General features: G+C 40.6%; 1 protein-coding gene across 4 annotated transcripts in view; it reads right to left on the reverse strand.

Annotated features, from left to right (window-relative positions):
• The window catches only part of KIFAP3 (kinesin associated protein 3), a 67,165-nt gene that overhangs the window by 3,883 nt on the left and 45,963 nt on the right, over positions 1 to 17,319 (reverse strand). For 3 of the 4 annotated variants that reach the window (XM_026084770.1, XM_026084771.1, XM_026084773.1), the window contains one exon: positions 16,470 to 16,569. In XM_026084770.1, the coding sequence (XP_025940555.1) occupies positions 16,470 to 16,569 (100 nt within the window). Of the gene's footprint in view, positions 1 to 16,469; positions 16,570 to 17,319 lie in introns of those variants that run through there. The other variant, XM_026084772.1, reaches the window with a different exon arrangement.

A 17,319-nucleotide genomic window follows, 5' to 3' on the forward strand; every position in this document is an offset into this window, starting at 1 on the left:
GCGGTTGTGGACACTAAATTAAAAAAAAAAAAAAAAGAACGGAACACAAAATTACATTAAAACACCTTGATCAAATCACCACTCTCTCCTATCTAAATATTTTTCATAAGTAAATGAAGGCTTGTCCGTGCTTCAAAAAAAGTTGGCTTCATTTTTACACATTAGTGCTCTTGAGACGTACCAGCTTTGCCTGTGTGATTGTTTGGGCTGGCAGGCTGCAGCAAAAAGCTTGTCCTCTCGGCTGAAGGAAAAGGCTATCGAACCCAGGAGGTAAGCGAGGGGTAGGGGAACGAAACAGCAAACACGCCTCTGCGGACTGAAGTCTGGCTTGCTCATGAGGCTGGCAGRCCAAGGGCAATGACTCTGCAAGCACAGCCTACGGAGGTGGAGACAGGGGTTTAGAAACCGAGTCCTGCTGAATCCTTGCCACGTCTGCCAAGAACAGCAAAAGGGTACAGCCAGGAAAGATGGCAGTTTTTCGGCTGTAAACACTTGCCGGCTAACGATTGGCCTGAGATCATGGTTTGTGCCATGCGTTCTTAGATTTATACCAGCAGTCAACTTCAAAACTTTCTCCTTGGTTGCTGGCATTCACCTACACAGGAACTCAGTGCTTAATAAAGCAAGCACCAGCCTGTCCTCCCCCAAAGTTAGGGACACATAATTATGCAATCAAGGTAACAACACTTGTCCCCAAGCTGGTATTTTTTTTCCTCCCGTCAGGCAGCCCCGTTCAGCTAGGTACTTAACAGAAGCGTGCGCAATCCCTGTAGTTATATAACGGATACGGATCACACAACACCACAACAAACCTCTCAGATAAACAACTTCTCCAGTTGCCTTAATCTGCAAGTTATTTAAGGCAGCTTTGTCTTACAAAATTGCATGCATGCGCACAGAGATACTGGCGCTCGCTAACCACACAGTCAAAGCACCACTGTTTTCTTGTGCAAAGTTTATCACCATGCCTGGAGCTTATGGAGTTAAACAGTGAACAGCACAGCTAATTACTATGTACTGCTAACCTCGGTTGCTGGTTCATTTTGAGACCCTTTAAAATATGAACTGTGTATTTTACCCCTATGCACTCTCTTAATGATTTGTTTTTTTTAGACTGAAATCACTTCCAGCCATCAGTTATACTCGCGGTCTCTACACATGCACTTCTCCAAGCACAAATATTTCTTTTTCCTATTGGTCTGCCAGCCCCTGTCAGAGCAAATTTCACTTTAAACTAAATGCTATGATACTTAAAACCTCTTGGATTACTCAGGCTGCTAGTGTGATCTATGACCTTCCCCAAATGACAGCTGAACTTTCCAATTTGCTTGTACTGCTGGGGAACTGAAGAACACATGCTGAAGAGGAAAACRTTCCTGATGTGCATGAGTGAGGAGAGATTTCTTAACAGCTTTGCTTATTGATACTTACTCTGATTCATAACATCCAAATTAATATGCCTATCTAAAATCCTAGGTGCCCTGACATCATTTAAAACATAAAGACCAATAGGGTCCCCACAGCAGGAAATGCCAGCCAGCATCCCACTATGCCCACAAAATACTTATTTTCCTGAACTCCCTCCTGCATCCATAGCCTCAGAGACTAGATGGGCTTTGTGGTATGTCTGGAAGACTTGGCTGCCTCAGACAGGGAACGCCCTGCCAGCAACCCTCCGCTGGGGTTCCTGTTCGTATGCATGGTGCGAGGAGACAGTGGGACCCTTGGGGTTAGCCTGCACTGGGATAATTAGCAGCTGGTTGCACACTGACTACGGAGCAAAGCTGCTTTCTGTAAATTTTCATGATGAGATAGACACCTGAGCCTGTCCACACTAGCGTTCACACTGTTACCAGCGCTGGTGCTGACAAGTTGCTCTAATATGGGTACTAATTCCTCCGGCATAAGCAGGGCCTCAGAAAGGCTGGTCCCAGGTCACTGGGGAAATTCTTGGTCAAAACTAACTCCTTGAAGTCCAACTGGAAATCCACAGGTAGGATGCACAGACCTGGAGTGATCCCATGAGCACATTCACGGAGGGGTGTGTGCACACTCACGACGGAGGCATGGAGCACTAGGGCGAGAATCGTATCAGAGAGAAAAGGTTGTGACCGCCTGTGCAAGCAGAAGTGACTCAGGAAAGCAGTTTTCAGCTTACAGAATGAAATAACAGTTTAGGAGCTTACACTAAGGGCCCAAATTTCATCACTTTCAGCCTGTCGGTTTCATGGTTAGAACCCCCAAATTAAAGCACCCTGAAGACGCTGCCCACTGAAAAGGAAATCCAAACTAAACATTACTTGAAGCACATACAGTGCTTCCACCAGAGCTAAGCTTTCAGCTGCATTTCTTCTCATCCTAAACCTGTTCTAAAACCCTGTCAATCCTCCCTCCTTATTCTGCATCAACAAGGCTTATAGCAGCTCATTTCTGAGAGGCTCTCAGCTACTCGATGGGGATACAAGTTTTAAAGGGTCTCCACTTAGGAGTATTTATTATTCACTAGATCCTCTGACCTTGAKAAGACCAAGCAAACACTACTTACAGCTCTGAGCTCATGGGCAACCCTACCAACTTTTATGGAATTAACCAAAGTTCTCCACATGCTCCAGTGAACTGCTGAGAGGGGTTTGTTTATGGGCCTAAATACGTGACTGGCGTTTACACCCAAGGAAGCTTTTCCTGCACCCACTGATCACACCTGGGGCTTCAAAAAACTCCTCCCTGGGTTTGAGAGAAGGGGGTTTGGACCAGACGGCTTTTCAGCATCCTTCAGAAGTCTGACCTTGGTACAGTCCATACCATCCCCCTTTATGCATCTTGTATGAGTGTTTTTTAAAAAACATTGTCTTCACTGTCAGAATATCRCCCACCTCGCCCCTCAGACAGGTATTCAGAATTTGGTACAGTGCATCCTTGAAGTCCTAATGTTTCATTTTTGTGAATCTTATTAGCGTGTGACAGCATCGTTGATAACATATGGCACAGTTACCACCCTACTCTCTCCTTATAAACTCTCATGCCAAAAACTCCTGTAATTTTTAATGCTGTATCAAGTTCCTCTGTATAACAGAGAGAATAAATTATGTTCAAATGAATGCTGAAAGCTGTACTTTTTCCCCTCAGGAGGTACCTAAGCCATAGAAACAGAGCACCAGTCTCTGTAATCTTGAGACAAGCACAGCATTATAACCTGTGCAGCTGCGATGCAGTTTATTGTTTATAATACTTGTCAACAAGAGACACAGGACTTTGCTAATATTAAAAGTTTGTATTCATTCGCCCCTCTCTGGCTCCTTTTTTAAGTGCTGATGAAAGCCACCACGCTGTAGGTCTGAGCCAATGATCGCAGCGCAGGGCAGTATAGCCCTGGAGGGGCTGTGGCGGGGCTGTGAGAGGATGCTGCAGCTCACTCCCTCCGCAGTGCCCAGGTCTCCTCTGCACGGAGACCACGGTACTGGGAGGCAGGGAAGTGGGGGCAGCCCGCCGCTGTCTCGTTGTACAGCTAGGATTCAGGCAGCGTGTGTCTGGGCACAGGAGCTGGGAAACGTTTTGAATTCTACAGTACAAACCAAGAGACCTCTGATTTCTTCAACTGTCTTCAAGTAAGAAGTAGTTCAGGTGGTGGAAGCTAATTCTCTATAGGTACCAGCTATCCAACACACTTAGAACGGCTCAGAGCCTGTGGCTGCACAAGCTGAAGCCCATGGGCCTTTCTGCTGACACCGCCAACTCAACACTGGTTGGGAATACTGTTTTTGTAATGCCAGCCATGAAAGAGTGGAGGGCATCAGAAAATGGAATAAAGCTGGTTGCTTTTCCCCTCGCTTAGTGTCTGGTGATTGAAAAGATGATCCTGTTTACTTCTCTGTGCCAGCTACTTCTTTGGTTTTGCTTCACCAGCCATGAATTTTCTGCTCTTTAGAGTAAGAGCGCAAACCATGGGATAAGGAGAAACAGCATAAAACTGAGAAGCTTTAAAAAAAAAAAAAAAAAAGTTTCATTATATGTCCTGTAACTGTAGATTCTCTCGCTATTGGTAATGACGTTAAACTGTAAACCACAAGTCTCTTAAATTATGTCTCTCATGGTCCCACTTTCTTTCTCCCCTATCTGTGAAGTTTTTTTTCCATACTTTCTATCCCTCAAGCTCAAGTGGGAGGGGAGCTTTGCGGCACGGACTGTGCCTTTGCACACTACATCAAATACCACGTCTGCCTCTATTTTAGCATTTAATATTAAGGTTCCTTAAATAGTTACACTGTATCTGCTCAAAAGATAGGAAGTGTCAGAATGAACCTGTGCAACCCTAATTTAGCTCCCACACGCATTATGATACAGCTTTTATGTCTCCCCTTACATGTGATCCTACCTCCTTCAGTGCACTCAATGACTTAAAAGTTTCCAGTTGCTCCTGGACTTGGTGCCCAGTGGCATCTCAGCACAATACTGCTGTTTCTGCCATTTAAATATAAACAAATGCAAAATCTGACAGTCGTGGAGAAATGAGCACCATGTCTTCTGTGTCAGGGTCAAGCTATGCATCAAGCAATGAGCATGCCAAAATTCACTGGTGAGAAGACAGCATTTAACAAAAATGCTTCCCAACTGAACGATAGGAGAGCATTGGGCTAAAAATGGCCTTGCTTAGACAAATTCAGGAAGAGCTTTGCTTGAAAGCAGTACAGCTTGCCATCCCATCTCTGTGAAAGCAGCCTGGGACTTGGGCTCAGTTTCTTGCTCTGTTACCTGCTGTGAGATCCTGGGCAAGTTGCTCCTTTTCACCATGACCTCAGTTCCAGAGTGTTGAGAGAAAAAAAACTCCAAAACATTAAAGACAGCAAGTGACAAACTACAGTAATAAGGAGATTCAAATTAGTCTGACATAGATAAAAAAAAAAAGAGACTTTTGATTCTGTTGTAACACTCCTCAAAAAAAAAAACAAAAAAACCCCTCATCTCATCTGCTAAAAACGCAACCAATCAAAAATACAGCCAGCAGACAACATAGCAACTCAGTTGTTTCATACAGCCATCCTTTTTCTTTGAAGCACATCAAAATAATTTCACAAACACTCCCTCACCCAGATTCACAGCTCCCCCAGGYGGTAGGGGAGTTTTTCAGCTATTTTGTAGAGGATTTGTTAAAAAGTCAACTGCACAGTTAGAGCTGAAACAGAAACCAAGAGTTTTGACTTTCCATTATAAGCCCAACAGAGACATCTCTGTGCTGTTGGCTCAACACCTGGCCAAAGCCACTGATTAGATGCATCCATTTCTAAAAAATTAATTAAAAACTAAAACAAATAAAAAAGCCCTGAGAAGTAGGCAATAAAAAAGCAAGGAAGATATCCTTTCCTCCCCTCTCTTCTTGGGCAGGCCAAAGTATTTGTGTCAACTCTATAAATTGAAGAGTACATTGTCTTAAACTAGTAATGTCTGGTTTGGGAAGGTTTCAAGCATCTCTTTTACTGAGCTCCAGTGATGTCAGTGCTACGTTGAGACAGAACCTTCTGCCAGCCTGAGCAGAATAAGATCCGAAAGCGGCAAATGCAGAGTGTGACTGGTGTCACTGATTATATCAGCTCAGGATCTGGTCCACATCTTCAGTAGGTTTCTGACTAACCTTTCAATTTCTAGAGGAGAAGTACTTCTTGCTTCCTCTGCTAGGTTACAGATCAGGATCACTGAGAAGATGTACCCTGAGATAAGTAGTTGAAGTGGGAATGCAAGTTTCCAGTGCTCTGAATTGAAGCTCTCCCAGCTGAGCAATTAATTATTCCTTTAAATATTTATATAAGCTCCTCAAGTCCAAGCACTGCCTCTCAGCTCTATGCTTCAACACAAACAGGAAAAAAAAGTTTTCTCTGTGCACAAATACGCAGAAGAGCCATGCCAACAGGTTACTGGCTGATAGTCATGCTGTCCCCAGGCTCAGCACCAAGAACCAGGCAACTTAAGCCATGGATGGTTTGCAACAGGCACAGTGCAGAAACAACCGGCACCTGCTCTGAGTGCCCAGCGACACTGCAGTGAAGTGCCACTCGTGAGAAAAGCGGTTGAAAATCTCAGTGCTGGAGCAAAGAATGGAAGGGAGGGAGAGTCAAAGACTCTGTTCTACTTTGACTTACAGCTGTGGCCAATAAAAGCTTTCAAACTCATTTTTGAAAGTTAACATTACCAGGGGATTTGCAGTATTCACTAGAGCGCACACAGCAAACGCAGTGGGAACATTATTATTGATGAACAAACGTTAAAGATTTTTACCACCACAGATGATTGGCCAGATTTTAACCAGTTTTATATAATCAAGACAGGGCCCTAGTGAAGACTTGTCAAAATCTATCCCAAATCAGCAAAGATTTTAGTGTAAATCAAAAAGGAATAGGTCTCAGTGTCTCTTACCTCTTTCTTTTTTTTTTTTACTTTAACATTGGATATGTTAGGGAACAAGCCAGATAAAAATACAGTCATCAACCATTTTCTTGGAGATCCATATCTTTGAATAGCATTATTAAGCAAAACCTTCAACTTTAATTAAATGAAAGAAAAACAAAATGTTTCCAGGCCAAAGGTTGGGCAGGGAGCCTTGGAAAAAATAAACTTTAAAAGCTCAAGACCCAGAAGGCAAATAAACTCCCTAAACTTAGTATTTTTTTTAAATCTCATAGTTTAAAAAAAATCCTCTGTTTCTCCAGAAGGAAGGGAAAAGGGAGGCTCAGCATCATATTTGAACGACTGAAGCTGATAAACACAGAGATTGAGAGTCAATTTTAAAATCAGTACAATTCCAACTATTTGGCAAAAGAAATTAATTTGACCTGTTTAATTAATTTTTATATTTGGGACTAGTTTACAGCACATGTTCAGTTCAGATAATAACCTTAAGAAATATCCCACTGAAATATGGGATTTTTTAAAACTACTCATTGTAGGTTTAATTTTGAATCCTGTGAGCATGCTTACACAGAGCATACAAAACACCCTTCAGTTTATTACAGTTTTAAATCTTTCTTCCAGGTCTGGCCTCGCAACCACTTGTCTTGATAAAATAGGTCACTTGAAAAAGGAAAGCTCAATAAAATGAATTACAAAAACAACAAGATTAAACTGATTGTGCTGTTTTTGTACAGTGCAGCTGAATTCTGCAAATATGCTGCTGGCTGTGGTTTGGCATTTAACAGCATGCGATCAGTGAGAAGGAGGAAATTTTATTCTCATTAACTGTTGCAGATTTACTGCAGTGAAAAAGGGCTATGTAACCTGAGAAGTGACAGAATGGAAAGATCAAAGCAGCAGTCTGGAAACTAAATAAACCTTCTGGCTACTTCCTGCAAGGAAAATTCACTCTGGCAATGTAAAACAGAGTCCAGTTAAAAACTACTCTCAGTTTTATGAGCTGTCACAGCAGCTTGAGTGGTTTGGACCAGTCAAGTTTAGAACATTATATTTCCTTGTTTTTGTCTCAGATACTTCTGTAAGGAGTTTTATAGTTTCTTTTCCCTTTTTTTTTTTAAAAGAGAAAAATAAAATTCTTTTCTTTCAGTTGAAATCGAGAAGGTCACAGCTAAACTCATTAAAAACAGGCAGGTCTTCATTTGCACATTCCATTCCCATTTACTGCATTTTAATATTTTACTTTGAGATTTATAAGCAATGTACATTTGCTTTAATAACTCTTCCGCATTCTGTTCACTTATTGTTTAATATAAGTGCAAATCAGTTTACAGAGCCCACATGGCTTGTAACTGGGGAGCCAGTCTATTCCTAGTAGCACATCTGGAGGGACTAAGAGCAGCAGACAGAACGTGGGAATTAATTAATGTTACATTTCAAAAGAGACAGACCCAGGTTTGGGGGCTTTTTGGTAGGACATTCCAAAGSACTTGAGCTAACTGCTACAACATTTTGGTATTCTTTTAAAATTCTTAACAGCCACCTAAACCATGTCAGTTAAACTAGGCCAAAACTGCAGGTGGAATATAGTAAAATAAAAAGCAACTGAAAAATGTAAAAGAAATGACTGCAAGTGAAAAGGCCCCAATACCCTATATTCCAAAAGAGCTGAAGTGCATTAAAAACTCAATGCTAACTCTCTTCCCAAATGGCATTTGCACCTTGCTGAAAAAATTACACCTTTAAAATATTCCCAACCAACCTATTTCACCTATTAGCACACTAGTGTAATTGTTCAGAGCAATTAAACAGCCTTACAGTAAATGAAACTTGTGCAATGTGATCCTTCGCGATTATGGACCACACACCTTGGCGAGATGGTGTGGTCTGGTCAATGGGGCACTGAGAGAGCAGTCAGGAGAGCACTGCTCGACTTGAGGCTCTGGTAGCTGGCTTTGGATGAATAACTTCTCTCCTCTTGCCTTTGGCGTCCTGCCTCTGTCTTGACTATCAGCTCTTTGGGGCAAGGACTCTGTGCGCACTGTGGACACCAGCTGTATGTTGGGAGATACCAGGAGAGCTATTTCGAAAGTCTTCCTAGTAAAGTCCAAGACCAGAGCAATAATAAATAAGCACCCAAACACACAAAAAAGCTGCTGTATAGAGGACAGCTTATATGAAAAATATTGTCTACATTTGGATACTCCCAAACTACAGGCAGTGCTGAGATCCAAATTATTTTGTGGTGCAGTATGCAACAGATCCCCAAACCCTGGAAAAATCCCACTGATATGCATGGGACACACAGAAGAATCTTCTTCCCCTTAAAGGATCAGACCCCTGTCTTCAAAAGGCTCCAACAGCTCTCCATATTATAACTGCATAATTTGGTCCAATGCATGTTAGTGAGACCTAAAGGGATTATAATATGATCAGGGTGCAGTATTTAATTTGTATAAACATGTCTTTTGAGAACACAGTATGAAATAACTCATAAAACGATAACTACCAGGGAATACGACCACTACCTAAAGCACCAGGGAAAGGAAAGAGATAACTGTAGTTTAGTACTGGTGCAGAAACAAATTATTATAAACTCTACATGAAGAAATTCAGGCCAGCATTCAAAAGCTCCCAGAGATGAAGCACTCGGGTTTTGGATGCACATCTCCCAAAAGTATGCACATAAGGGAAATAAATAAATATACACACTGAATTTTGTCATTTAGGCCATGATCCAGGATCTGCAGAAATCAAATGAAGTCTTTGGACTAGCTTGTCCCATGCCATGACCAAAACCCCCAAATGGCAGCAGTTCTCCCTTCCTTACTTCTTTTTAGATCTAAGATCTTTGTCCCATCTGTATGTAACATCTGAACAGACACTGTGTAATAAATAAAATAAAAAGAAATGGCTAAAAGTACCTGTCTGTGGCACATGAGCAGTCAGTAAATGTTGTACTGTCCAAATAAGAGGTGCATTTTATCTCTATATGTTATGTCAAGCCAATATAGAGCTCAATCAGAAATATAGTGAAAACCTCCTGACCCTACTCGCTTTAATTTCATAAAAATTAAACATGTAGGCAGTTAGGACAACAGAATATGATAAAAAAAGATTCAATTGTGCTACCACTAACAGCATTTTCGTGGGACAGAAACCAAAAAAAAAAAATCCAGAAACTTCACTGGTTCTGGGCCTCTCTTTAAGCCTTTTCAAATTCATTTCAGTGGGATTTACAATTTGCTAATACTGATGTGTGATAAACTAATAAAACCTGCCTACGAGGTTATAGGCCCAATTTACTAATAAAACCTAATTCAATTCTCCTGGGAAATGCAAATTAAATAGTGTCCAAATGGTAGAAGCTTAGTACAACCCTGCTGAACATACTGCAAAGGAAAAAAAGTGGKTTTTTTTAATGAAGTTTAAGTATGGAAAAGAAAAGAGTAATGCACAGAACTGTAAAAAACATCACTATGGTAAAATGTTTGAAAGTAAAATCATATTTTAATAATAATTTGCACTCCGCTAGCTTTTCTTTCCATTAATTAAAAGATTTAAAACCCATTATATGTTCATCTCTGAATCCCACCTGTAAAACAGGTAAGCATTATTGCCTGTGTTTAAATGATAAGAAAAGAAAGATGTGGATATCTTCATTTCTRCTCTGGCTTAGACCCCACATCAGAACATGTGCTTGCTTATCTAAGCTGATCTTTCTAAGAGCCATGAAACAGGCAGTTTCTTCTGCCACTAATGCCTGTAAACGGTTGTCTGAGGCAGCTCACTTTTACCGTCTACATATAACTAAGGCATTAGTTCTTCACTTTCAGAGATAACCTGCAACATGGCAGTTAGCTGCTGAAAGGGTGGAAGTCCAAACTTCTAAATAAACTGTGCACATGATTGAAAATTGGTGTTTCAAAAGAAAGACACAAGCACAGATGAGAAATATTCCATAGCAGGGTCTCCAACTCCTCCAGTCCTTAGAGAGAGGGTTCTTTATAGCAGAAATAGATCCTGCAGCTCCTATACACTAAAGCAGGGTACCTCCCTAGTGATGAAATCCCAGTTTCAGTGCTTCAGAAAAAAAACATGTGACTGCTTTGCGTAAATCTAATTGAAGATGAAGATCTATATGGGAGATAGCTACAAATGCCCATGTAGGATATAAGTTATGGGTACGATCATTTAAAAACATTTTTAGAAACATTTACAAAGTACGTATTTGCCAGCACCTGTTGCAATTCCTGCATCTGGCCTGAAGAGGTGCTACCCAGCTGCGACGTGTGACTGGCAGTGTGCACCACACTGCAGGAGTGCACTGGAATGGAGGGCTCATCCTCCCCAGGGCACCCAAGCAAAAAAGCCCGAGGGGATGGCTACTCTTGCCAGTCAGTGCGGGATTTTAGCATATGCAGACATTACACGCAGATAGCTTAGCTAGAGGTAACTGAAGTCACAGCAATACAGTCTTCCCCCTGTGCTCCCACCAGGGCCTCTTGCCGTGTAGTCAATCACTGAAGCCCACACCAGCTTCCCTCAAGACTGAAAGCTAGCTCATGTGTGCCCATACTTCCCCAAAACAGACACAGTTTAACTGAAGTCAATGCAAAGCCACAAGGTCTTGGCTCCAGACACTTAGTTCACAAAATATCACAATGAACTGCCATGGTAAAAAGAAAAAATGCAGCTACAGATTTCCGCTGTAAGTCCAGACAAGAGCAAAGATGTTCAATCAGGGACAGAAACAGACAGTCACCCCATAAAACTGGTTTTGTTTGACATGCCAGACCTCACTGCTTCCTGGGAAGAAGCTTCAGTCAGGTCTCTGTTGAAAGGACATGTGAGTACACACGCCAGGAACAGCACACACACAGAAACTCCTTGTCTCAGTGAAAACAGAGATTGTGCAATGGCAGCTCTGCTAAATTTTATAATGGAGTTAAAAGACTCTGTACTGGAGAAAACTTCCTCTGCAAGAAAAAATGAGTTTGGGCTAGCTCCAGCACTCCTACTATTCATCTTTCTAAAGCTACACAAAGAGAATTTGAGACCTCTGATGAAGATATTTACAACAAATTGGCTTTTCCACTTAAAGTTTGTGCCATTATCTAGGTATAGCTGGAAAAGGTTAAAAAGTGGTCTCTTTCCCAAACAGAAAGAGAAGTCCTGTGGAAATCTCTATTATGAGATAGTCAGTCATCACTGTTCTGCCTGTGTGTTATGAAAGTAATTAATCTCTATAAGGTCATTAAAATCTGATAAATGACCATAGATGCTTGAAAGCTGGTTTTTCTCCCTTGCAGCTCAGACACTAAGCTGTCATCACATTAGCCAAAGGTGAGGGACTTTTTGTTTGCTACAATCATAAAACTTTCACTCTATATTAAGACTTATTAGAACCAGGAACCCTGAATATATTTAATAACAGATGAAAAATTCAAATCTATGCCTAATGCCCATATGCTTCTGAAAGACAGTATGATGATTCAAAGCTGGTAATCTAATCACAAAAGTCTTTTCCTAGCCAATGAAAAACCTGGATACAAGCTGTCAAAACAACCTCCTCAGTCACGTATTTTTAGCTGAATGGAAAACATACCTTAGGACCTGTTGGCATTCTGCTCCAAACATTTGAGGAAAATGAGAGATGCTGTTTATGTATTTTATCACTTCTGTGTACAATGTATTCTTGAATAACTCCTATTTATACACATCATACACAACAATACAACTCTATTAAGAAATGAAGTTCAGAAATAAAAGATAAGAGCTTTCACCTGAAGCTGCCAAACTCACAAACTAGATTAGCTAAAACGTACCATTCCTACTTTCAAAGAAGGGTGGTAATATTACAAAAACGCCAACTTTCCAGGTCTTCTCTTGCATGCCAYTTCTCCTTTATGCTGACAAATACTGGAATGGACAATTATCCCTGCTTGCTTCAGGATATGGCCAGAATAGCATGCAAGCACAGGTAGAGTCGAGAGAGTATTCTAATTTTAGGCCTAGATACTTCTACAATTATCTTCAAAGTTGTTCCATACTTTTTGATGCAAGAATTGATCATGCAGGGTAGTATTCTCAATCCTGACAGTAGTCAGTAATTAATTCAACCTAATCACCTAATTCAACCGATCTGTGGATATTCTTACAGGTTATACTATTTCTTGGTGTTTCCCTGTAAAAAAACTATGGGAAGAAATTATTTGCTAGCCCAGTGAGTCCAGGCACACATATATAAATATGTCAACTTTTTTAAAAACCGATTTCCCTACCTGAATAAGACTGTGCAGCAGGTCTGGACATGTAGGTCTGCTGTCTTCTGGGACAGGGACTCCACAGGAGACAGCAGTGGTTTCCCCACGGTTGCAGGGAAGGTGCTGACTTAGCTGCTCGCACCTCTGGATGCAGCTGCAACTCTGATTCCCCTGAGTTTTCCTGAACGTAATTGGGTGGAACTGCATAAGCAGAGGCCACCCTGGACCTCGACTAGAAGCACACTACAACCAAGGAAACGCATGTTTTTCACTGCCTGCTCCATGCAGTATAACTGGAACAACAGTCTGATATATGGCAGCTGGTCTGGGCTGACTTCCCTGGTGCAAGTATTATTAAACATTTCTTATGGTACAGACCTTCAAGGCAACTTGAGTTTGGTTGTGGTCTCTGAAAACCCTCCTGATAGACCCATTTCTTTAGCTCCAAAAAATGAGCTTGGTGATCATGACCCACTTAAGCCCTGGTAACACTTCCCTCTATAAATGCACTGGGGACACCAACACCAGTTCAACACCAGCCCAGCTTCTCAGTGACATGAAGGCACTRAAAAGGTGAGTCTTTCTGTCCTACTTGTAAGATTTATATAGCTTCTCCTGGAGGCAAGGGCTTAATCTTTTTGTCCTGATCCAGTCTGAGCATGCTGCCAGGATAGGAAATAATAATCTCAGAGAAATTAAACAGCTGATATATCCTAAGACTTCCTCATAGGGCTACAGAAAGGAGAAGAAAGGATTAGATTTTTCAAAGCTGAGTGGAAAAAGTCAGATTATGGTTGTCACCTACCTCAAATTTCACAGGGTGGTCTAAAATGACAGAACAGACTCCTTCCCAATTCACCCCATTGCTAAGCAAACAACTGTTCCTATTATAGAACAATAAAGCTTAATATAGAAGACCAAGAACAGAAGACGCAGGCGCAACAAATAGAAGTATAACAAATAAAAAGATGAAAGTGTAACAAATGAAAAGACTGAGAAATATGCAGCTACTCAGTATTAGACCATCCCTCTTTGAACTCACAGAAAAGTCACTATCAACTAATTAGCTAGTTGTCTGTGCAAATCATAACTTTATTTTAAAAGTTTCTGAAAACATATCCAAATATGAATAATAGAAAAATGAACCATTTTTATAACAAAATTCTTGATTTATTAAAAGCTGGAACTGGTTAAAAATAAATCCTTGACATAAGGTTCTTGTTAGCTTTAAAATGTAAGCATAAAAATACCCTAGAATTATGTTTTGGTATGGATGAAATGTATACTATATAACACATAAAAAGAGTCTTGACTTGCTGCTATTATTTTTAATTAGGCTCTCTAGCACGTATGGTTTTACCTTCTAACACCAATTCAAATTTGGGAAAAGGGAGGGTTTGACTCTCCAAACTCATGGGACTGGCAATTCCATGGCTCATGCCTTGGAGCACTAATGCATTTTACATTAGCTCTAAGCATCAGGAAATCCTGGCTTCTGGCGCCAAGAAGTTCAAAACGATAATGGCACACATCTGAAAACTGGGATTCRCCGTCCGACTGCCAGTATCTATTCTATCAAACAATCCAGTCCTGCTATGTTACAAATAGGACAGAACATTTGCAACAGTCCACACTGTTTCCAATTAGACTGCATGTCTGGACTGCAGATAACTCCACAGAGCGATCATATTGAAAAAGCCTTCCTAGAAAACGGAATTCTAATGAGAAATTTTAATATTTACAGGGGCTATCAACAATAGGCAATTACCAGGTTTGTAGTTTACCAAAGTGCAGTTTTTGTCTGTCCTGTTTATTGAGGTTGGCCTCTAAAATGCCTTGAGACATTACAAAGAAATTCTACAAACATTTATTTTAACTAAAGATGCACCAAATTTATTTTGCCACTTATTTTAGCTGGAAGATCAGATTAAAAAGCAGCTTACAAACACAGGTCCTTGACAAAGGCTTGAAATTTGAGGTTCAGTGATCTACTTTAACTTCCACCCAAGGACACAAGATTTTCCCCTGCTGAAAGACTGCTGGCAAACCAGGAGGATCTTGACTGGGGCTATTTTTAGTTTACTGGAAACAAAGAAGTCTGCAAATTTCCCCCTACACACTCTCCTCCCACGGCAAAGGGGCATGAAGACTGTGGAGGTCACCTACCCACATAATGTTCCCATAAGATCCTGGTTAATAGAGAAACCTGGCATCTCCTGGATTATGTTTCTATTTCAAAGTTCAAGATGGTGAACTGCGATACTAAGACTTCTAGAGTAACATATAGCTCATACTTCCCTCAGTTTCTTTGTAACCAGCATGCTTTGAAGGGAAAGTTGCACATTTGGAAACGATCAGATGACATTGTGTTGGCTGGTCTATCACAAAGGCTTTCATTAAAACATTAATTAATTATACTCTTCATAAATATAAAGTCACTAACACTGGATATTTAGCAAAAAAATTACCTGGCAAGCACATCTTCCTGGACTTTCTGTGTCAGTATACCTTTCCCAAATACAAACTTTATGCAAAGGGTTACGCACACCAATCCAAACTTGATCCTTACCAAGCATAAACAAAAACTTCCCTTTCTCAAGGAGACCCATCTTTTAGTCCTACTTTTTTGAGGATTTTAGTTATTTTAAATTGTTCTTATAAATGTTGCCACCATTCCACCTCTGCCAAATGTTCAGCTTTTTGGTGCATTACAGGTAGAACAAAGAAACCAATGTCACCTTCCACTGCCCCTTAACAACTACAAGGAGCCAAGGTGAAGAAGAAATTTTTTTTTTTTTTTTTTTGCTTCAGCTGTACATACTGTGAGTTTCTCATATTTTACAAACAGTGAATAAAGTTGCAAGCAGTGAAAATAACATTATTACTTTCGAAATAAACAACTTCAACCACAGTGCTGTGCATGTCCAGATAACATCCTGTTAAAGTGAATTCTGTACATTGATCGTAGAGTGTCTGAAACATTTCCTCCTATTTAGTGCATATAGTTCATGCTCTATAAAAGGCATTTCCTAAACCCTACAGAAACTACGAAGAAAAGAAAAGGACCATCTTCTTTGAAATGAGACTGTTCTATTTCGAACTCATGGGAGAAACCTATGCAGAAATCCAAACTGGAACAGCTTACTAACATTTAGAGAAGGCGAGGTCAGAGATCAGAGGGGCAATTCGGAGAAACATCTCCTAAAAGTCAGGCCATAACAGAGACATCTTTTGCTCATCTAGCAAATTTTCAAAGTAAATACCATTGGTAATCAAACTGAGAATATCCTGGAAAGATTTAGTTCGAGGGGGGAAAAAAAAAGTTCACAAACAGTTTTGGCAGCTGAGAAACTTATTTTTAACAACTTAAGAACACTGGAAATAAAATTCTCCTAGGTAATTAGCATCTCAAGAGTCTCTTTAGACATTTCCCAACAATGATGCCTGAATAATATTTGAATAATTGTCATAACACGCACTTAGCTGTGTGTTCTAGTTTTATTTTACTATTCTTAGAGTTTTTAGAAAGCTAACATGAATTATAACATGCATGTTAATGTGTTAAAAGAAACTTGTAATTCAAAAGACAGACTAGGTTTTCTAATGTGATGAAAAATGATTAATTCTTTTATATATGATTTCCATAAAACTCCAGTGCAAATCATTCCCCCTACTATGCATTTAGAACATAATGCTATTTAAAATTACAGACGGCAAACATAGTTGAACAACACAAATGAAGCCCTATAAAGAAACCTGAATTAGTCATTTTCTGATTATTTACATTCCTTTCAAACAGCAGTTTACCTGCTGGAGAAGGGATGCTGCCCAACGAGGTCTCCATTCTGAAGATGATAATCACTGAAGAAATCTGGACTCACTGCTCCATCAGGGGCTATTAAGCCATCTATAAAAACAAGAAAGATACAGGGACTGTGTGAAGGAGCATGATTTGGGGGCAAGCAGGCAACAATCATGTTTTGTCTTAGGAATTCATTAGCAATCTGCAACACTTCTGGGAGAAATGACAAGTAACAATAATACTGAAAAAAAGCAGCTTCAATTACGACAGAAAACTTGCTGGGACTCCAAGCAGCTTAGCCTACTGCCCTGAGAAAAGTTGTAACTCAGAACTATTGCTCTCACCTTCATTCTCAGGCCTGGAGGGTTATATCAATACCCATCTTGTCTGCCCCATCACAAAAGTGGACCCAGAGAAAAAGTAATGCGCAAGGTCAAACATGAATATAGGCTAGCAGAATAAAAGTCTTAATTCCTCAGCCCTTCACCACTGTATCTTTTAAAATGGGTTAAATAAAACAGGAAAGAAACTTCAAAACCACTTCTTTCACCTCCTTCATATCACAGAATAGTTGGGGCTGGAAAGGACCTCTGCAGATCATCTGGTCCAATCCCCTGCTCTAGCAGGGTCACCTAGAGCAGCTTGCCCACGACCATGTCCAGTTGGGTTTTGAGCATCTCCAAGGACGGAGGCTCCACAACTTCTCCAGACAACCTGCACCAGTGTTCAGCCACCCTCACAGTAATGAAGTGTTTTCTTGTGTTCAGACAGAACTTCCTGTGTTTCAGGTTGTGCCCATTGCCTCTTGTCCTGTCACTGGGCACCCCTGAGAAGAGTCTGGCTCTGTCTTCTTTA

Source organism: Apteryx rowi, unplaced genomic scaffold (genome assembly GCF_003343035.1).
Source record: "Apteryx rowi isolate R43461 unplaced genomic scaffold, aptRow1 scaffold_65, whole genome shotgun sequence".
Classification (NCBI taxonomy): domain Eukaryota; kingdom Metazoa; phylum Chordata; class Aves; order Apterygiformes; family Apterygidae; genus Apteryx; species Apteryx rowi.